This window comes from Capricornis sumatraensis, chromosome 3 (assembly GCF_032405125.1).
Source record: "Capricornis sumatraensis isolate serow.1 chromosome 3, serow.2, whole genome shotgun sequence".
Classification (NCBI taxonomy): Eukaryota; Metazoa; Chordata; class Mammalia; order Artiodactyla; family Bovidae; genus Capricornis; species Capricornis sumatraensis.
In genome coordinates this window covers 173,064,268-173,087,028 of record NC_091071.1, presented here as the reverse complement: position 1 = coordinate 173,087,028, position 22,761 = coordinate 173,064,268, and the positions used below count along the sequence as shown (strand labels likewise).

At 48.9% G+C, this 22,761-nt stretch overlaps 1 protein-coding gene across 1 annotated transcript; it reads right to left on the bottom strand.

Annotated features, from left to right (window-relative positions):
- Positions 1-304: 304 nt before the first annotated feature.
- On the bottom strand, positions 305-21,508 carry IFNLR1 (interferon lambda receptor 1). The gene is made up of 7 exons (XM_068969485.1): positions 21,451-21,508; positions 16,446-16,569; positions 10,497-10,681; positions 4,931-5,073; positions 2,985-3,144; positions 2,264-2,397; positions 305-985 (listed from the first exon to the last, which is right to left on the bottom strand). The coding sequence occupies exons 1-7, from the start codon at positions 21,506-21,508 to the stop codon at positions 305-307; spliced, it is 1,485 nt and encodes a 494-aa protein (XP_068825586.1).
- Between the last annotated feature and the right edge of the window lie 1,253 nt (positions 21,509-22,761).

The following is a 22,761-nucleotide window of genomic DNA, read 5'->3' as shown; positions in this document are numbered from 1 at the left end:
CCAGAGATAATCTTTCCAGCTGGCCTATCACCCCAGGGGCAGTGGGGTGATCTACACCCAACCAACCTCTGACCTCTGCCCATTCTTGTCTCCACCCCTCCTGGTGCTTGGTGCAAAGCAAGCAGGTCATAGGGCTGGTGGCTTCTGACAGCTCAGCCTGGTGGACGGCTTCTAATAGCTAGGGTTCCCCAAGGTGCTCTGAGGACCCTCTGCTGCCCCAGCAACGATGCTCCTGGGATTTCAAGTCTTGGTGATGTCTTGGGTCCTCAGAAAGCTCAGCAGCAACCGGACTCAGAGGCACAGCTCACCTGGCCAAGTAATGCCCCAGGGGTCTGACCTCGGTCCTCTGGAGGCTCTTGGCCCCCCAGCTGCCAGCACTGCTGTGCTCACTTTCTGACTCCCTCCAGCCCTCTTCCTCCTCTTCCTCCTCCCCCTCATCATCCTCAGGGCTACTGTCCCAGCAGAAAGTCAGTGTCCGAAGAGAAACCGGGGGTTCCCCGGGGACTAGATTCAGCCCTGGTGATGATAAGCCCCAGCTGGTCCAGGAGGAGAGGCTGTCTTTGGGGGGCTCCCCCAGGGAACTGGAGTCCTCGGCTGGTGGGAGAGGCTTCTGGTGTTCCTCCCGACCCAGCCCCTGGCCTGGCCCCTTCTTGGCCAAATAGCCAGAGGATCCAGCCTCATCCCAGGGGGACGAGGACCCCACAGTGCTGGCCCAGCTTCTGCCTGAAGAACTGAAGGTAGAGGAGCCTTCCCCCTGGACCAGAGGAGTCCAGGGCCCTCCTGCCTCAGCGGGCCCCGGGCTCTGGGGTTCCTGCCCCAGGAAGGGCGGCGGTTCAACATAGGGCTGGAAGCTGACACCAGGATCCGGGTCCTCTTCATCTGTGTTCTCACCGTCCTTCTCCTCAGCGCTGTCCTTCTCTGGTCTGGCCTGGACGGGGGCTGGGGCCCTGACTCTAGAGGTCAGCCTGACCCTTCTGGTCACTTCCTTCTGGGGACAGAGGATCAAGTCGTGCAGGCACTCTGGGCCACTGGGCTGAAAGGCTGCCGCATAGAGTCTGTGTCCGGAGAAGTTCTGATTTGGGGAGAGGAGAGAAGAACAGAAGATTCAGCCTTTCAGGAAACATGACTGTTCTAATTTGGGTTCCCCGGAAATAGACAAGGAAAGAGACGAGGGATTCAAATGGAAGTCGTTTCTCTGGGAAGTGATCCCGGGAAGTGACAGCAAAGCACAGCAGCCCATAGCAGGGTATGATGTCAGGTCACCTCGAGGGAAGCTGGAGCTGAGCCTTGCTGGGGACTTGGAGCCACTGCAGCGCTCGGGCCTCAGAGCACCAGCGGGGCAGGGATGGAGGGGCTGGTGGCGTGAACTCCCTGGCACACACAGCCTGTGATGTGCACAGGCAGAGTGGGCACCAGAGGCCAGAGAAAGCGTCCAGGTTGCAGGTGCTGGCTTTAGGAGGTTGAGCAGCGTTACCATGTCATGGGAAGGTGGACAGAGGAGCTTGGTGGCTACGGTCCATAAGGTAGCCAAGAGTCGGACACGACTGAATCAACTACGCACGCATGCATGCTTGGGAAGGTAGAGGGATGGGGCCGGTGCGGGTATGTCTAACACAGAGGTAGTCCTCCAGTTAGTGGGAATTCCCTGCAGGTCCAGGAATGTCAAACACTTCCGTCTGGCAAACCCTCAGAGCCTATCCTCAAAGTTCCCACCCAACCCAAGCGCCCACCGAGCCCCATGCATGACTCAGCTTCCCTTTCCAGGCCTACACTGAACAGATCTGACCTCTCGAGGCTTCCCTTGTCCCTGTGGCCCCAGGTTCTAAGTGAGTGAGCCAGCAGACCAATGAAGAAATTGCAGGGTCTGCCTGTGCAAGACTTACCCTCGGTTAGACGGTGAACAAAGTGCTGGGACCTTTTTAAGATGTCTCCTTTCCATCCCACCCTCCCCGCCTCCCCTCCCGGCATCTCTCCTGAGCCCCAAGGCTGGGGGTTCTGCTCTTGGCACTTGACAAATCCTTAGCAGAGATGAAGTTATTTTAAAAAGGAACTTAAGGCACTTGTCCCTCCCAAGGCATATCTGCTATTTTAATTTAGTGCCAAAGGAATGAATCACTAATGGTGAAAATTTGGAGGGGTAGATGGACGTTTTGCGGTCCAGGCCATCTTAATATTCTACCTGAACTACCTACCAAGTCTAGCTCCACTTCCTTCCTCTTGGATAAGCCTCCCTCTCTGTCCCATGCCCCCAGATTTGCCATACCAGGGCCTGTGGCATCTCTGTCTGCTGAAGCCAGGGGTTCCCCCTGAAGGTCTTCCACATCACAGGCCCTAACGCAACAGCCAACAGCAGTGGAAGCAGAAGTGGCAGCAGCAGCAGGAGGGCCCAGGTGGATCCTAGGAAGAAAAAATAATGACAACTAGAGAGAGGGGGCTCCTGTCTATCAGCTGCATCTGAGCTGAGGCTTCACAGACATCATCCTGTCTAATTTTCATAAGAATAAACCCGGGATGTCCCTGGCGATCCAGTGGTTAAGAATCTGCCTGCCAACGCAGGTCACACAGGTTCAATCCCTGGTCTGGGCAGTGCACCACAACCACTGAGGCCCACAGTCTAGCGCCCCCGCCCCTCAGTGAGAGAAGTCACTGCAATGAGAAGCTCCTGCACCCCAAAAAAAGCAGCCCCCACTTGCGGCAACTAGAGAAGAACCTCTAGCAGCAGTGAAGACCCAGTGCAACCAAAATAAATGAATACATAAAAGTTAAAAAGAAAAAAAAATACTGAATTAAACCCATCCTATAGATGGTGGAAAGCAAGGTTCAGAGAGGTATGTAAATTGCCCAAAGATACATAGTGAGCAGAGGTGAAGCTGGGATTTTAATGGAGGCGAGTCTATCTCTAGACTTGGGCTCTTAACCGCCGCATGATGAAGATCCTAAGGCCTAGGGGGAAAGTCCTCACTTCTGTACCACCTGGCGCTCACCTGGGGCCTCCAGGAAGAAGCAGGTGGGCTCAGAGAACTCGCTGTATTTAGGATTGCCATAGGTGTAGATGGTTCTGGCGCTAAGGCAGTGGTGCCCGCTGGTATCTGGCTGGAGAGGAATCTGGACTGGCTGGCCATGGGGAGTGGCTGGAAACTGAGTCTGTGTGGAGAGAGAGAGAGGAGGATGGACCTGCGGGGGGAACTGGCTCCATGCAGTCAGGATGGGGTAGGCTTGGCAGGTATGGCACAGCTGGGATTCCCACAACTTCTTTACTTGTATGAAGGCTTAAGCATTCACAGAGCACTTCCCAACACTATCTGGCTTCTCTTCTTCACTGATGGTCTGGGTTCAAAAGCAGCCCTGCCACTCAGGGTCACTCCCAGGCACACCCGACCAGGGCCCAGTGGTCCTCACTTTTGGGGGCAGATGCCTCAGGTTTCCCACCCTGAGGGCATGTCAAAATATTAGGGTGGAGGAAATCACCCCTGAAGATTCACTGGAAGGACTGATGCTGAAGCGGAAGCTCTAATACTTTGGCCACCTGATGCGAAGAGCCGACTCATTGGAAAAGACCCTGATGCTGGGAAAGACTGAAGGCAAATGGAGAAGGGGGCGGCAGAGGAGGAGATGGTTAGATAGCATCATGGACTCAACGGACATGAATTTGAACAAACTCCGGGAGATAGTGGAGGATAGAGGAGCCTGGTGTGCTGCAGTCCATGGGGGTGCAAAAAGCTGGACCCGACTTAGTGACTACACAACAACACCGGGGTAGTCCCTCAGCCATTACAGACACGGAAAACTCTAGGGCTGCTTGTCCAACACAGTAGCCACTGGCCACATGGGGCTACTGAACACTTGAAACGTGGCTGGTATCAACCAGGATGCACTCCAGTATAAAATATATACCAACTTTCAAGGGAGACCAACCCAAAAATCTCAGTAATTTTTATATTAACTACATGTTGAGATGATTACATCCTAGTGAATGAAATAAAATCTACTATGAAAACTAAATTCACTTGTTTCTTTTTACTTGACTGAATGTGGAACATTTAAATGACACACTGTGTTCTACATTATCTTTCTACTGGGCAGTAGAAAGAACACAAGAACACCTGTGGGGTTCTTGAAGGCAAGGACCACATCAGATGAAGATCTGGGATCCAGAGTGTGCAGGAGGCCAAGGGTGAGAGTCTGGGTTCAGCAAAAGACAGAATGAATAAGAACAGGGGTCGGTAGACTTTAACCTCACCTTTCTTTGAAAATAGTTTTCCTGGAACATGGCTATGCCGCTTCATTTACCTATTTACTTAAGGCTCCTTTTGTGTTTCAGATAGAGTGGAACAGATGTGAAAGACGATATGGCCTGCCAAGTCAAAGATATTTATTCTCTGGCCAATTATGGAAAACATTTGCTAACCCCGGCCATAAACAAATAGATACTGATATAAGCACATGCCTACACAGAAACAAGTCTGAAACTGTATATACACCAAAGAGTTATTTGAAATCATCTCTGAATACTTTCGGTTTTCTTCCTAGAATTTATCTGAATTTTCTAGTTTTTTTTTCCCTAATGAATCTGGTGCCTCAGCAAGTAGGCCTCCCAGAGCCCATCATACTTCAATCAGATTTTTTTTTTTTTTTAAAGTTTCATAATAAAAAAAAAAATAGAAAACTGTTCTGTTGTTACTAGCTGTAATATGCAGGGGAAGGATGTCCTGGATTTGGCCCCTTGGGGGCGGGGGTTTGGAGCAGAGGTGAGCCACAAGTCAATCACACTGCAAAGTCAAGGGGGTGACTGCAGCAGTGAGGGGTAGGCATGGAAGGCTTCCTGGAGGAGGCATTCAGGGACAAGGCTCGGAGGGTGAAGAGCATGGGGATCTGCTGGGAGAGTGAGGAAGGGGATTCAGCTTGCAAGGGCATGAGAGGGGCTTCTCACCTTGTTCTTAGTCCCCTCCTTCCAGAAATCCACCTCATAGTTCAGATCTGGTTGGGGCACACAGTGCGGCAGCTGGTATGTAGCATTGACAATCAGAATCTCCTCTGTCTGGTTGAACACCAGGACGGGTGGGGCTGGCTCCACTGGAGGAAAGAGAACGGGACCTGTCAGGACCTTCCGCAGGCCACAGAGCACGCATGTCCCTGCCTCCAGGCAGGCCTGCTCCTCACCCAGCGCGGAGACAGTTAACCTGCCTTGACTGGTGGTGTCCCTTCCCCCTGGGTGCCCTTCCCCTGTCACTGGCCTGTCAGCATCCTGCCCGTCTGTATCAGTATTCTGTTGCTGCCATAACATTGCCACAACCTTAGTGGCTTATATCAACACAGATTTATCATGTCACAGTTCTGGAGGTAAGAGTCTGGGTAGGCTTGATGGGGTTCTCAACGCTAGGTGGAAATCAAGGTGTCAGCTGGCCTGGGCTCTCCTCTGGGATCTTTGGGGCAGAATTCACTCCCATACTCAATATTGTTGTTAGCAGATTTCAGTTCCCTGTAGCTGTGAGGCTGAGGTTCATTTCCATGTTGTTTGTTAGCCGGGGGCCTTTCTCAGCTCCTGAAGACACCTGTGCTTCTTTCTTCTCTTTTTAAAAAATTTTTTGGCCACACTGCATAGCATTGTGGGAATTTTAGATCCCTGACCCAAGACTGAACCCATGTCCTCTGTAGTTGACACATGGAGTCTTAACCACTGGACTTCCAGGGAAGTCCCAGCACCTGCATTTCTAATCACGTTACCCCTTCATCTTCAAAGCAGAAACACCACATTGACTCCTTCTCACACTTCAACTCTCTCTGATTTCCCTCTTGTTCTGCACCTCTTCTGCCTCCAGCTGGAGAAAGGTCTCTGCTTTTAAGGACTCAAGGGACTAGCCTGGGCCCATCTGGATAATCCAAGATAATCTCACTATTTTAACACCCATCAACTTAAGTAAAATCCCTTTTGCCATCTAATATTATTAGCATTTAACGTATTGAGAGGTTCAGGGATTAAAGCATGAAGATCTTTGCGGGGAGTCATTCTGCCTGTCATGGTCCTCCGTCTAACTCCTGAGAGACAGACTGAAATTCCTGTCTCTCTCAAGGGCAACGTACATTCACCCCATCCTGTGCGTTCAGGCTCGGTCGCTCATCTGTGTCCGACTCTTTGTGACCCCCACGGACTGTAGCCCACCAGGCTCCTCTGTCCACGGATTCTCCAGGCAAAAATACTGGAGGGGGTTGCCATTTCCTTCTCCAGGGGATCTTCCCAACCCAGGGACCAAACCTGCATTTCCTGCGTCTTCCACACTGGTAGGCGGATTCTTTACCATTGAGCCATCTCACCCCATCCCAAGGCCCCCCCAGGGTCTCATCCCATTACAGCATCAACTCAAATTTCAAAATCTCGTCTTCTAAAGTATCTAAATCAGGTTCAGGTGAGAGTCTGGATACAATGCATTCAGCATGACTCCTGGACTCAATCCCTGTCCACTTGTGGACCAGTGAAAATAAAGTACAAGTTATCTGCTCCCAATATAAAGTGAAGTCGCTCAGTCGTGTCCGGCTCTTTGCGACCCCATGGACTGTAGCCCACCAGGCTCCTCAGTCCATGGAATTTTCCAGGCAAGATTACTGGAGTGGGTTGCCATTTCCTTCTCCAGCGGATCTTCCCAACCCAGGGATCGAACCTGGGTCTCCCACACAGCAGGCAGACGCTTTACCATCTGAGCCAAGCAGGTGGGATAGGCAGCAGACAATAGTCAAGGACATTTTGGTTCAAATAGGGGGAAACAGGAGGTAAAAAACTCACTGAGCCAAAGCAGTTTTGAAATCTAGCTACACAAACTATTAGATTTTTAGGCCTGGGAACTACATCTCCTTGGCTTTCAACACTGCTCTCTAGGATCTTGGTTCCACTCTCTGAATAATCCTTCTTTTTCATGAAAGATATTTGCAGGTAAATAGTTTACAGTCTGCTTCTTTCCAGTAGAAATTGGGGGACCAATAGCCTTCTTTCATTTCATATTCTCTCTGCTCCTTTTCATCCAAACTGACACTGTTTCTGCTGATATAAAATTCTCAAGAAGCTTATGGATCTCCTACAGATGTCACGGGGACCTACTGCATTCGACAGAAGCCAGTTCCACATATCTTTTTGAGAAGAGCCGTTTCTATTTTTGGCTTTAGCTGAGCTGGCTGAGGGATGACACTCAGCTTTCTTGATTGAAGGGAACTGTATGTCATACTCTTATATCTCTTCAAAGAGCCCTTTTTCTGGACCAAACACTTCAATCTTTCTGAGGTTTTAGAAAATGGTTGTACAATCATGTGGGTGTGTGAGTGTTCAGTTGCTTCAGTCACTTCCAACTGTTTGCCACCCTGTGGACTGTAGCCCGCCAGGCTCCTCTGCCCATGGGGATTCTCCAGGGAAGAATGCTGGAGTGGGTTACTGTGCCCTCATCCAGGGAATCTTCCCCATCCAGGGATCAAACCCGCATCACCTATGTCTCCTGCCTTGGCAGGCGGATTCTTTATCACTAGCACCACCGGGAAGTCCAGGTGTACAATCACATCCTTGGCTATTTCTCTGAGTCACACTCCTGGAAGATATTTCTTGATTTTAGTATCTTTTGTCATTCTGGATAGGTTGAGAATTTTCCGGATGTTCAAGTCCTGGTTCCTTTTTGTTTAGGCCCTTTCCTCAGTTTCTCTCTTTCCTCCTTGCATTTTGCTATAGTTGCCAATAATAAACCAGATCGTGCCTTCAATATTTTGCTTGGAAATCTCCTTGATGAATGACCAAATTAATCATTTATAAGTTCTGTTTTCCATGTACATGCAGGACACAATTTTGCTCGTTTTCCAGTATATAAGAGGCACCTCCCTTCAGTAACATATTCCTCGCTTCCTTCTGTGGGGCAGTACCTTTAGTATCCATACTTCTACTAACAGTCTGCTTGTGATGATTTAACTGTTCTTGAAAGAGATTTAGGCTTCCTAGATGGCGCAGTGGTAAAGAATCTGTCTGTCAACGCAGGAGAGGCAGGAGATGAGAGTTCGATCCCTGGGTTGGGGAGATCTCCTGGAAGAGGAAATAGCAACCCATTCCAGTATCCTTGCCTCGACAATCCCATTTCAAGACAGAAGAGTCTGGTGGATTTCAGCCCAAGGGGTCTCAAAGAGTCGGACATGACTGTGTGGCTGAGCACACACACACATTCCTGAAGGGGATGTAGGTTTCCTCTATGATGCTCTTCACTTCCATCTGAGCCCTCACTGGCAGAATCTTTACTGTCCATTTCTACGGACAGTCTGATCAAGGTTATCTAGGTTTGACTGATGGTTTGAAGATGGAGGGGGCAGTGACAAGGAATAAAGCAACAAGAGAAAATTAACATACCATTAACATACCATGAAATGCCACTATTTCCATGCAGCCTTCCCTGAGTACCAAACGGCAGGAGCCCTGACCTCATTGGTCTTCCCTGCTCTGTTTGTGCTCAGGGAAAGCATGGGGCTTCTGCAAGGTGCCACCACTTATGTGTTCAGGAAACACCCACTGGACTCTGATATGTATTAAGCCCTGGGCAGGGAGCTGAGAGAACTGGGGAGACGAGGCCCCCATAAATTTTGACCTCAAGGAGTTGGAGGAAATTAGAGGGAAATGAAATATTCAAATTAAAAAAACTCAAGAGAGAAAGTGACTTGGGTCACAGTTGAGGGCAGAAAAAGGCAGGAAGGATCATTCAAGCTTGAGGTGTGGTCTAGGAGCATCAGAAGAGCTTTAGGGAGGAAGAAACAGCAAAAAAATCAATTAAAGGAATAAAAAAGTCAGCACCTCTCTGCATCTGTCCCTTTATTCTTCTAATTCTTCTTCCTATTCCTCCATCGTTCTTCTAGGCAGACAAACTTTCTGTCTCCCTTCCCAGCTTTCTTTTCCTTTCCATCCATCTATCCATCTTTCGTGACTATGCTTCTTTTCCTTCCCACCCACACATCCTTCTCAGCCGTCCTTCCTTCTTCCTGATTTTCCTATCTTGCTTTCTCTCCAGCTGACATTTCTTCCTTCCTATCCATCCTGTCTTCCTAATCATTTACACTTTCTTTCTTCCTTTCTTCTAGCCAGTCAGCCTTCTTTGCTATCCCTCCATCCATCTATTTTTTTCTTTCTATGTATCTTTTCTTCTTGCTTTTCCTTTCTCCTTTGCCTTTCCTTCCCTCTCCCCCTCCCTCCCTTGCCAGGCACCCAGCCTTGCTTCTGTCCTCTCTAGCCACTGACCCAGCCATCTGAGTTTCATTTGTATCCTGTACTTCACCTACACGAGTTCCTTCGTTGTAAGCATTTATCCATCCTTCTAGCCTCTTCCTTTCCATGCATCCATTGCTTCCTCCTTATCATTTCCACACTTCCTTTCTTCTCACCCATCCATCCATGCATCCATCCTTTGTGTCCATTTGTCAATCCACCCTGCCAGCTTCCTCCCATCCCAATCATCGCTTCTTCCTTCTCTGTCATTATTTCCTGCCATCCTTCATTCAATCCTTTCCTCCCCTCCCTTCAAGCCCTATTTTGTCCTCAAACATTTTGAGAAGCCTGAGTGATACGTTACAGACTGCAGCTCCATGAGGCTACTGTGTGAGTATTTATACTGCCTTTCTTACTCTTGACCCAAACCAGCATCTTGTCCAAGATCAGAAAGAACCATTTCACATCGCATCTCTATCACACTCATCTCTATCACAAAAGTTTCTTAACTTTTTTGAGTCTTGATTGTTTAATTTTTTTAAAAAACATGGGTGGATTAAAATGAACCTCACAGGCCTATTGTGAGGATCAGAAATAAAACACACTGGAGAAAAAACATCTCTCTTCACTCATTGTTAACAGTGGTGATTCCTGAAGGTTATAAGCATGGGGAATGTTCTCCTCCCTATTCTTATCTCTCTTTTCCTTGAAATTTCTATGGTGCACAGAAATTATTTTTGCAACTAAAATTTTAAAAAAATTGTTTCTAAAAGAGAGATTGAACATTAACAAAAATAGGAATAAGTAAAATGCCTTGTGTAGTTCATAACCAAGGTTGTACACAGTAGAAGATCATGAACCCCATTAGTTGGAGGTACAAACAGAACTGGGTTTTCCTGGTGGCTCAGATGGTAAAGAATCTGCCTGCAGTGCAGGAGATCTGGGTTTGATCCCTGGGTTGGGAAGATCCCCTGAAAAAGGGATAGGCTACCCACTCCAGGATTCTTGCCTGGAGAATTCCATGCTCAGAGGAACCTGGTGGGCTACAGTCCATTCAGTCACAAAGAGTCAGACACAACTGAGCGACTCACACACACACACACAGACTGAACTGCTGGGGCTGGCGAACTCCTCTGATTCCCGATCGCAAAGTCAGACTCCTTGGGCCCATGGTAGATGGCTCCAGAGCTTTGGGGAAGTAGAGGGCAGATGGCTAGGACAGCAGGGCCTCTGAGCTGAGCTCCTGGGCAGACAGTCTCCTTCTCACAGGTCCCTTCCCTACCTTCAAAGAAGTAATCCATGGACTTGGACTCTACCCAGGGGGACCTGGCGCTGGGTGAAACTGCTTGCACACGCCCCTTGAACTTGTTGCACAGGTCTTGCTTCTCCAGGCACATCAGAGAACACACCAGCTCTTTGGTTCCTGCACACGTTTTCACTCTCCGCCACCGTCTGGGGGGTACAAAGCTGAGGAAAGAGACAGAAGAGTGTGGGTCATGGGTTCGGCCTCTTGGGGGGAGGAAACTTGGAAAATACACAGTTTCTTGCCCCTCCATCCCACCTGATTGTCCATCCATCTATCTGTCCGGCCAGCCAGCTGTCGGCTGAGACAGAAGAAGGACCATCCTGTTAGGAGCTTGGGGTCGAGAACGACAGACAAGGGTGGGAACCCGGGCTCTGCCCGTCACTAGCTCTGGGACCTTAATGCCCCCAAGGCTGAGTCTCCTCATTTGTGATGTCTCCCTACAGGGCTGCTCTGCTAGTAACCATTCTCCACCACGTTTATTCATTCAGGCAGTTACAGGCCGCCTGCTGTGTGTCCCACTCAGCGCTGGGTGCCACGTGAACGTCAGAGGGGACACCCAAGACCATGACTCCAACTTCCTGAGAACACTAAGGTGCAAAGGAGGGACCCGCTTGCTGGGCATTGTTTGTGGGCAATGTGCAATTCATGGAAGACGAGGTCCTGCCTTCAGGAACTGACACTGGAGGGAGGGGCTTTCCCACCATCGGCACATCGACAAGATAAATCCAGGAGCTGGTAAGTGCGGTGATAACAGGGGAAGGTGGGGTGACTACTTTCTAAAGGCAGCTCAGGAAAGGCCAGGAAGACAGTGCTTTTTGCAAAAGCAAAAGCCTTGCGATGGGAAGGGACTTGATCAGTCCAGAAAAAAAGCAAGACCAGGGTGGCCAAAGCCCAGTGGACAAGGAACAGAGAGGGTGGGCAGACAGGAGATGAGGATGGAGGTGGGTGGGCAGAGCAGGCAGAGTCTCACCATCTTGGTTTGGAGTTTGGATTTTACTCCGTATGTCATAGGAAACTGCCAGAAGGTTCTGAACAGGGGAACTGAGGTTATCCGATTTATGTTTTTAAAATATCACTCTGATAAGCCAGCGTTTAAATGAGTTTAGGCCCCTAGTCTGGCATTTTGTCGCGGCAGCCCTGGCAGACTAACACATCAGCTTTCTTTTCTTTCGGTGTCCTAAGAAATGTGAGCCTGACTCAAGGCCACGAAGATCCTCTCATGTGCTTTCTCCTGTGAGTCTTATAACTTGAGCATTTACATTCCAGGTCTCTTTGAGTTTTAAAAGTTTCTCTCTTTTCACCTTGTTTCTTTCAAGGCATTACCTGCTGTATTGATTTGCTCTTATATTTCTTCTAATTTATTCCTCATTTATGAAACATGGTGGTGGTGGTTGTCATCTGCAGCAACATGGATGGCCCTAGAGATTGTCACACTAAGTGAATTAAGCCAGACAGAGGAAGACAAATATCATATGAAGTCACTTATATGTGTAATCTTAAATGATACAAATACACCGATTTCTCACGGTTCTGGAGACGAGACGTCCAAGATCAAGGTGTCAGCAGACTTGCTGTCTTCTGAGGCTTCGCTCAGGAGGTGGTCACCTTCCTTCTCCCTGAGTCCTCACCTGGCCTTTTCTCTGTGTGAAAGCAGCCCTGATGTCTCTTCCTCTTCTCATAAAGGTGCTAATCCTATTGGCTTAGGGCCTCACCCTCAGGACCGCATTTAATCTTAACTGCCTCTTACACCTTAAATACGGTATACTTGTGACTCTGTCACCAAATACAGTCCCCAAGGGTGTTAGGGCTTTAACACATGAGTGGCTAAGGGGTGGGACACAATTCATTCAGTCTGTAACAGGGAATTATGAATTAAGCTGCATGGAAGTTCACATACAAGCCTTCATATGGTCATGTTTTCACATCTCTTGGATAGAGATCTAGGAGTGGAACCTGGGAAACGTGGTCACTGAATGTGTAACTTGACCAGAAACTGTGAAGCTGTTTTCCAAAGTGACTGTATCATTGTAGTTCCCACCAACAATATATAGTCAGTATCCACAAGGGATTGGTTCTAGGACCTCCCCCACTGATGCAGAAATCTGCAGAGTTCAGTTCCTTTACCTAAGGGGCTTTGTATCTGCATACGGCACACGCACATTCTCTCATATACTTTAAATCATCTCTAGATCACTTATGATATTTAATATAAATGCAAGCACTAGGTAAATAATTGTAAATATGATGCAAATGCTACATAAATATTTGCTACTGTGTGGCAAATTCAAGTTTGTCTTTTGGAGCTGTCTGAATTTTTTAAAAATATTTTTGTTCCATGGCTGGTTGAACCTGTGGCTGCAAAACCTCCAGATATGGAGGGCCATATGTCCTCCATACCCACTCCAGTGTTCTTGCCTGGGAAATTTCACGGACAGAGGAGCCAGTGGGCTACAATCCCTGGGGCTGTGAAGAGTCGACACGACTCGGCAACTAAACGACAGCAAAATGCCCTCCACATGCTTGTCTATATGTAGCACCATCACACCTTTTAATTTTAACCATTCTAGTGGTGTGTGTATTTCCTGTAGCTTTAATTTGCATTTCCCTAAAGACTAATGATGCTGAACATCTCTTCATATGCTTTTTGGCCATTTACATATCTTCTTTTGTTAAGTGACTATTCAAATATTTTGGGGGTGATTCATCTTATTTTTGAGATGTAGGAGTTCTTTATCTATTTTGGATATAAGCTCTTTGTCAATGTATGTGTTGTGAATATATACTTCTCAATGACTGACTTTTTCATTTTCTTTGGGGTTTTATTTTTTTAAAGAACAAAAGTTTTAAATTTACTGAAACCCAGTTTACCAGTACTATTGACTAAATTGTACAGCACCCCTCACCCCATCCCAGTTCATATGTTGAAGTCCTAACATCCTAATGTGACTATATTTGGAGACAGGGCCTTTAAAGAGGTAATTAAGATTAAACACAGTCGTGAGGGTGAGGCCCTAAGCCAGTAAGACTAGCGCCTTTATGAGAAGAGGAAGGGACACCATGGCAGCTCTCACACAGAAAAAAGGCCAGGTGAGGACACAGAGAGAAGGGAGGTGACCATCTCCCGAGAAAGGCCTCAGGGGTGCTAATGTAACAAACACCTAAAAATGAGTTAGTGGCTTTGCAGTTGGGTTATGGGTAGAAGCTGCAAGGGTTTTGAAGTTCATGGGAGCAAAAGCCTAAATTGCCTTGAAAAGACTACTGGTAAGAATATAGATCCCCTTCGTGGATTACAGCCTTGTCGTGGTGAAGGGGCTTATGTAACCTGATGAAGCTATGAGCCATGCCATGCAGGGTCACCTAAGATGGACGAGTCATGGGTAAGAGCTATAACAAAATGTGATTCTAGGAGTGATCAGATGGAAAGGAGGAATATCTTATTGGAAACTGGAAGAAAATTGATCCTTGTTATAGAGTGGCAATGAGCGTGGCTGAATTACACCCTAGTGGTTTTATGGAAAATCAGAAGTGGAAAGTGATGAACTTGGATACTTAGCTGTGGAGATTTCTAAGCAATGTGCTGCAGATATAACCTGATTTCTTCTTACTGCTTACAGTAAAATGAGAGCGGAGAGAGAGACAGACAGATAGAAGGAATTGCTAAGCCGAAAGGAACCAGAACTTGAAGATTAGGAAAATTCTCAGCCTATGAATATTGCAAAAAAATAAGAAACCATGTTCTGGAGAGAACACCAAAGTTGTGGCTGGAAAATTATTTGATAAAGACATCATGGGTATGACTCGTGGATTTAATCAGCCATCTCAGTAGAAGCCAGGAATAGAGATGGGATTTTGTATACACATCACCCAATTCTGTTCACTGAAAAGCTCTCAAAGCAATTGTGCATTAGTGATCAGACAGCTACACAGTGTCCTTTAAAACCATTTTTTACCAAACGGAGACATGGTTGATTTCAAGTTTTAGGTCAGGAATTGTGCAAATGAGTCTGGAACATCTATTTGCAACAAATGACAATAAAGAAATTAAGACTTACTAGGGTCAAGTTCAAAGGACTAAGGAGCCAACCTGAAGGGACTTTCATTGGCCAAAGAGAGACAATTCAAGCTTCAATGAGTAGAATCAACTGCAATGAACTAAACCATTAGATATGTTTAACTACTTGAGTTGGTGATAATAATAATAATAAAAAAAAAACCAAGGCAATCACCTTTGGGACATGATAGGGAACCAATTCATTATCTTCCAAACTGGTAAAGAAAAAAGTTTCGAGCATTTATTCTGTCTTGCCTGTATGAACAGTACTACTGAATATCAAATACTACATAAAAGGAAGCATCTCTTTGTAAAATAATTCTAGCTAATAAATGAAAAAATAGTACCATTAGAACATCACAGTTTTGGAATCTGCACAGGTGTTTCAAAAATGTAAAAGGAAAGGAAAATATCATAAAGGTCTGAGGTTAGGCTTTCAATTCTTTAATCAATTTATCCCACCTCCACTATGCCTAGCTGTATGGTTTTGAGTGAAACACCCTCTTAGTGCTTCAATTCCCTCCCCAGTAGAGCGGAGTCCCTGAATCCTTCCTCGCAGGGCGGTGTGAAATTAAATACGTTTCATGCACGCACACGTGCAGACACACAGCCAACACACAGGCCACGCTGGGTATTTTCTGCCTCCTGATACAGTTCTGCACCATTCTCTCTTTTTCTTTTCTTTCTTTTGGCCGCACTGGGTTTTCGTTGCTGCGTGTGGACTTTCTCTAGTTGTGATGAGCTGGGGCTACTTCTCAGTTATGGTGGTTTCTTACGTTGCGAAGCATGGGCTCTAGGGTGCACAGCCTCAGTAGTTGTGGCCCACGGGCTTAGCTGCCCTGCAGTATGTGGGATCTTCCAAGACCAGGGATCGAACCCATGTTCCCTGCATTGGCGGGCAGATTCTTAACCACTGGACCACCAGGGAAGTTCCCATTCTTTCTTTGGAAAGCTCTCTACAGTCTGTCCTTTCCCAAGCCAGGCGCCCACCGTTCACATCTGGAGGCTACAGATGGAGGCACTGTGATAGAACTGAAGACCACAAGCTTTGGGGTCGGACGGATGTGGGTTTTTCTTCTGCTTCCATCACTGACTTCCTTACTCAAGTCACGGCCTGAGTTGTTCCTCACCTCTAACACAGGGGAAATGCAGAGCCTGCCTGGCAATACGGGGAGGCAGAAGGGAGGTACTCATGCTAGGCTCCTAGCACTCAGCCTGGCACAGGAAGAGTCCTGAGTATATGGCAGGTTTTCTCCTTCCTGCCTCCTCCTTCCCACCAATTCTAGATTAATGCTGCTGAATATCTGCTTGTATTAGCTTACTCTCTAATGAAAGATCTTCAGATGAATTCCACCTATGTGCAAAGATGAGAAATCTGCTTTCACTTTTAGATTCCTCTGCATTAGCGATGGATGCCTGGGCTGCCAACGTGAGAAGGACCCCAAGGCTCTGTGCAGGGTCTGTGGGGAAAAGGGTGATCATTTCACCATGCCTAACACAGCTCTGCAAGAGATATCTCTGCCTCCTTTACCGGCTATAGTGTCAAGCACTTTACCCAGGCCCTCAACTATTCCATTGTCGGGCCCTCACAGCTCCATCCATCCCCTGCTCTGACTTTTCTCAAAGATCCTGCCTCGCTCCTGGCAGGCCCATCACCTGGGCACTGTTCTGCATTCAGCATCACCCCCATCTCCAGAACTTTCGTGAATACCCTCTCCCAATACCTGCTGCAGGCCGTCACCCATGGGACTCAGAGAACCAGCGGGTGCTGTCCACACTGAATGCAGCTATTCATCTCAGAGAAGCCCCTCCGGCCCCTGCCCACCTCTTCAGGCCCACCCCCCTACCCCACCAGCTCAGAGGCACCCCTCCACCTTTGATAGGCCACAAAATAGGTCACGTTCTGGGGGTTTCCAGGCCCTGGGAGCCACGTCAGGTACACACTGAAGTTCCGGGAGAGCAGCGTCACGTTCTGGGGAGGGGCCAGGAGGGGCCGCCCTGTGGAGGAGAAAAAGGTCATGAAGCCTGGAGCCATTCTGAGCTGAAGAGTGGCATGGCAGGCAATTGGGTGCTTGCTCAGTTTAAGAACCAGGCATTATCTGGGGTGGCTGAAGCAGATGGGATATGATGTAGGCTGGGGCCCTGGGGGGCATGATTCCAGTTATAGCTGTGTGACCTACAGCCCCTTCCCCTCCTTAGACCTCAGCAGTCCATCTGTGCCAGGTTGGGAAGCCCACCGTGGCACTTGAGGGTCCCAGCAAAACAGCACAGAGCAGGACCACCTGATAGATCCCTGGACTTCAGGAGGGAATGGCCCTGAGGGTCTCATGGAATGGAGGCTCTGTCCTGTCCTCAGCCATGTCCCCAGCGTCTGCCTGCAAAGGTCCCTATGCAGATAGCAGGTGCACAGTGAAAATCTGTTGAGTGAATGAATGAATACTGTGATGACTTGGATTATCCCTAAGGGCTCCTAACTGCTGTCCCTGCTTCCAGCCTCGTCCCCTCAATCCATTTGCCATATGGCAGCAAGGGTTAAAATGAAAGTCAGATCATGTCACCCTTTTGCTTTAAAGCCCCAGTGGCCTCTGTTTCACTCAAGGTAAAACCAAAGTCTTTGCCGTCACCCACAGGACCCTACCCAGGACGCCCCAGGACTCTGTCCCCTCCAGCCACACTGGCCCCTTCCTGTTCCTAGAGCGTGTGGGCCTGCACTCACCTCCAGGCCTTTTCACAAGCTATTCCTTCCGCCTAGACTGTCCTCCCCCTGGATATTCCATCTGGCTCACTTCTTTGCTTCCTTCATATCTCTGCTCAGATGTCACCGTCCCAGTGGCTCTTTCCCTGACCGCCTCTAACTGCCCCTAACTTCCCTCCTTGGCACTTCTTCCTTCTCACTGCTCATCTTCTGAAATATGCATCTGCTTACACAGCTGCCCAGTTCCTGCCCTTCCCTTGCTCTCAGAATAAAGTCCATGCTCCTTATCAGGGTACGTGAAGCCCTGCCCAGGTTGGCCTGGCCATCTCGTTGACATCTTCCTGACAGCTCACCAACACACCTTACCAGGCGGCAACCAATCTTCCTTCTCGCCCTTCTCAAACCACTGCATTCCTCTGGGTGTCCTTGAACCCGAGTGTCCTCGACAGCGTGGCATTCACCATCTAATCCTTTAAAGACTTGATTCCAATGTCACTTCCTCCGGGGAGTCTTCCTGACATCTTTCAGAAGTGGTGGCGGTGCTGCTGCTGCTCGTGGTAGCAGCTAATGTGTACTGTGTCTCAACTATGTGCCAGGCATGATGCAACTATGTTATCTGCATTTTCACGCAAACTATGTTATCTGCATTTTCACGCAAACTATGTTATCTGCATTATCTCCCCTACATCTCTAGGAGGCAGGTACTAATTGTGAGCATCACATTACAGATGAGGAAACTGAGGCCCCCTCAGCTAATAAGTTGCAGAAATGGAATTCAAATCCATCCAGGCCTAGTCAATCCCAAAGTCTGAGCTCTTTCTTTTTTAAATTTTTTAAAAATTTGTTTTTATTTTTGGCGGAGGTCTTCATTGCTGTGGGAGGGCTTTCTGTAGTTGTGGGGGCTGGGCTCTTTGTTGTGGTGAGTGGGCTTCTCTTGTTGCGGCAAACTGCCTCTAGAGCACGAAGGCTTCAGTGGTGGTGCGCTGGCCTAGTTGCTCTGAAGCATGTGGAATCTTCCCCAACCAGAGATCGAACCCATGTGCCACCAGGGAAATCCCCCGAGTCTGAGCTCTTGATCACACTTCCTTCCCTAGGTTCTCATGGGCCCTGTTGTTCTTCAGCCACGAAGTCATGTTCAGCTCTTTGCATTTCCACGGATTGCAGCATGCCCAGCTTCCCTGTCATATCTCCCGGGGTTTGCACAAACTCACGTCCATTGAGTCAGTAATGCCATCTAATCAGCTCATCCTCTGTTGCTTTCTTTTCCTCCCACCCTCAATTTTTCCCAGCATCAGGGTCTTATCCGAAAAATGGGTCAGTTCTTCGCATCAGGTGGCTAAGGTATTGGAGCTTCAGCTTCAGCATCAGTCCCTCCAGTGAATACTCAGGTTGATTTCCTTTAGGATTGACTGGTTTGACCTCCTTACTGTCTGAGGGATTCTCAACAGTCCTCCAACACCACAATTCAAAAACATCCATTCTTCGGCACTCAGCCTTCTTTATGTGAGCCCAACTCTCACATCCGTACATCACTACTGGAAAAACCATAGCTTTGACTAGACAGACCTTCATTGGCAAAGTGATGTCTCTGCTTTTTAATATGCTGTCTAGCTTCCCTAGTGGCTCAGAGGGTAAAGCGTCTGCCTTCAATGCAGGTAAACCTGGGTTCGATCCCTGGGTCAGGAAGATCCTCTGGAGAAGGAAATGGCAACCCACGCCAGTACCTTTGCCCAGAAAATCCCATCGACGGAGGAGCCCAGTAGGCTACAGTCCATGGGGTCACAAAGAGTCGGACACGACTGAGCGATTTCACTTTCCCTAGGTTTTTCAGAGCTTTTCTTCCAAGGAGTAAGTGTCTATTAATTTTGTGGCTGCAGTCACCATCTGCAGTGATTTTGAAGCCCAAGAAATTAAAATCTGCCACTGTTTCCACTATTTCCAACTATGTTCAGCATTATTCTTCCAACATCTGTGGCTCACTTCTGGTCAAGAACATCTCTCGATCACTGCATGCCAGAGATTTCAGAGGGCTACAACTCCACTCCTGCCCTTTAGGTGCTCATGGTCCCATGGAGAATTCAGTGACCCGAAGGGTCACATGCACGGTGACAGAAATCCATACAGTTTACAGACGGGCATCAGGGAGGGAGGGGCCCATTCTGCTGATTGCCCTCAGTTCAGCCTCACACCCTCACCCTTTTAGACCCAAATGTGGGTTCCTGCTTTCACCCCAACCTGGGTCCTCTTATTGGAACTGGATCGCCAGGATGCTGATGCTGACAGTGCTCCCAGTTTCTGGACTTTCCAGCAGGTGGCCGGCAGGAGGCCAAAATCTGTCTACAAGGGGCTTATCTGAGAATAGGCCTCACGTCTGAGCTTGCCCACAGTGGAGAAAGAGCAGCCATAGTAGCTGCCCTCGAGGTGCTCGGTCGCTCCATGGTGTCTGACTCTTTGTGACCCTGGACTGTGGCCCACCAGACTCCTCTGTCCATGGATTTCCCAGGCAAGAATACTGAGGTGGGTTGCCATTTCCTTCTCTGGGGGATCTTCCCGACCCAGGGATCGAACCTGTGTCTCCTGCATTGGCAGGTGGATTCTTCACCACTGAGCCCCCGGCAATCCCAGTTACCCTCTACTGAGCCGTCAAAGGGTGCCAGGCACAAGGGTGGCATTCAGTCAAATCCCCATTCAATCAAAACGTCATTCAATGAAAACCTCATTCAGTCCTCAGGAGAAACTATTCTGTGGTGTAGGTGTCATTCCCCTTCCACAGAGACAGAAGGGGCTACACACCCATTACAGAGTAATAATTTAAGAGCTAGAAGGGCCCTTGGACATAATCTAATATTAATGTTAAAAGCCAACATTTGTCTGAGCAACTTCTTTGTGCTGGGCACCACATTATTCTAGTTAAGTGTCACAACCCAACTGCCTGAGTCTTCACACCCATTATGTGGGAGCCAGGATTAGAACCTGGATTCAGCTTTGCTTCACCCTAAATCTTCACACCGCAGCGTATGTTCTGCACATTAAATATTCATCGAGTGTAAGGAGAGCTAGGGCTTGACAGCAAAACTATTGAGTTTGGTGGTGAAAAGGGAAGTACAGAGGACCCCCTCGCCTCCCACCACGTAGGTAGCCTATTCCTCATCAGCTGCTGTGACACTGCTGCGAAGAAACCAGGAGCTGGGGCGTCCCTGAACTGACCTGGGTGGAAGGCCCAGCCGCCCGCCCCACAGCCAAAGCTGGCCACGCTCGCTTCAGCCTCAGGCTTCTCTGTTCTGTGTGTCTCACCAGTGCCTCCCTTAATTGCTCTGAGCCTCAGTTTCCCCATCTGAAAAGGGAGAAAATACTACCTACATTGTAGGACAGTTGGGTTGTGACGCTTAACTAGAATAATGTGGTGCCCAGCACAAAGAAGGTGCCCAGCACAAAGAAGATGCTCAGACAAATGTTGGCTTTTAACTTTAATATTAGATTATGTCCAAGGGCCCTTCTAAGCTCTTAAATTATTAGTCTAAGATCAGGGTGATATCCTGGGGCCAATCGGGGGTCCTTCTCCGGGGATTGGCTGGGCTTTGGGGGTTGGATCCCAACCACCCAAGGTATTTTGTTCCCTGTCACTTTATTTACTAGCGAGGGTGCAGAAAAAAAAAGGTGCCTTGTTAAAACGGTAGCACAGCTTAGACTAAGCTGGTGCTCCTTCCCCTCAGGCCTGGGTAGAACTTTTGACCCCCCTAACCCCTTCACACCTCCCGCCCCCCAGCCCCCACCCCCGCCCTCCGCCAGCGAGGGCAGAGCACTTCTGCTTGGTTTCCTGTACCAATGAGGGTCAAGTGTGGTGGTATTCGTGCAGCGGACAGGGCTTTTAGGAAACCTTAAAAAGCGCTTTATAAACAAATGCAGCTGACTTTTTTGTTTTTCTCTGTTCACCTGGGGCTGAACTGGCACTAGGAAATTGGATCAGTTCCTTCCCGTAAAGGAATTTCAGACTCGAGTCTGTTCAGTCCCCGGTTAGAAGAAAACTGGAGGCGGCGGGTTGGGGGAGGGGGGAGAATGGTATCTGCGGATTCGCACGACCCGGGTTACCCCGCACAGACCTCTGCCCGGCCACTCCCTCCCTGGGTCGGTCTGAAGGAGCGCCCCCGCGGCCCCGCGCCCGCCCCGCCGCCCCCCGCCCTTACCTGGAGCGGACTGCAGCAGACACAGGAGCAGGGGGGCCCAGCGTCGGGCCCCCGTCATTCCGGTCCTCCCGCGGCCCCGGGTGGGACCAGGTAGGCCTCCCACACCTCGGGCCTCCTGGTTCACACCCGGCAGGTGATGCGACCGGCAGCCAATAGGAGGCCCAGCCGCGGGCCCGCCCCTCCGGGGGCGGGGCCTGGGAGACTCCGGGACTTCCCCTGGGGCCGCCCCGCTCAAACCCTCCAGGAGCTCCCCAAAGCCTCTACTTCGTTTTCTTCTGCGCGATCTGGGAGAGGGGGTGGAGTGGCGGGGGTGGGGCGGGGGGCGATCAGTAAATCCGCCTATGGAGGGAGGGGAGAAGAGGAAAACTGTTCATAGTTACTAACCACAGGAATTTCAACACAGGACTTGAAAGAGGACGAACTAGTTCAGGGCCAGTTTAAGAACGTAGCCTCAGACACCACTGGCTGTATCCGGGCGCGTTCCAAGTGCCAGGTTCCAGGTCAAGCACTTTGTCCCGTTATTTACTTTAATCCCAGCGACAACCGGGGGAGGGGGGCGGGGTCTATCCTGTTATTCTCACATCCTTCACGCGGGGGTGACAGCTACCAGAGGTTCCTGGGCATGTTCCCGGGAACACTGGTCCCTCTGATGCCAAAGTCTGTGGCGTGGTACCTGTCACTGGAACAGTAATCGCTTCCAGACAATGGAACAAGCCTCACCACAGAAGAGTCTACAGTCATTAAAAAAGATGTTGCCAAGACTTACGTAGTCACTCAGGGATGTTTACTCAGTAGCAGAAAAGCAGGTACCAAAATATGAGCGCTTTAAAAACATGTGTGCCTATAGGCATTTGTGGGCTTCCCAGGTGGCTCGGGTGGTAAAGTATCTGCCTGCCCACGCAGGAGATGAAAGAGACTCAGGTTCAACCCGTGGATTGGGAGGATCCCTTGGAGTTGGAAATAATGGCCTGCTCTGGTATTATTGCCTGGAAAATTCCATGGACAGAGGACCCTGGCAGGCTACAGTCCATGAGTTTGCAAAGAGTCAGATATGACTGAGCAGGAACACACACATAGGCATAGAGAGATTTGGAAGGGTATAACACCAGTATGTTCCAGTAGTCATGTATGGATGTGAGAGTTGGACTATAAAGAAAGCTGAGCACTGAAGAATTGATGCTTTTGAACTGCGGTGTTGGAGAAGACTCTTGAGAGTCCTTTGGACTGCAAGGAGATTCAACCAGTCCATTCCAAAGGAAATCAATCCTGAATATTTGTTGGAAGGATTGATGCTGAAGCTGAAGTTCCAAT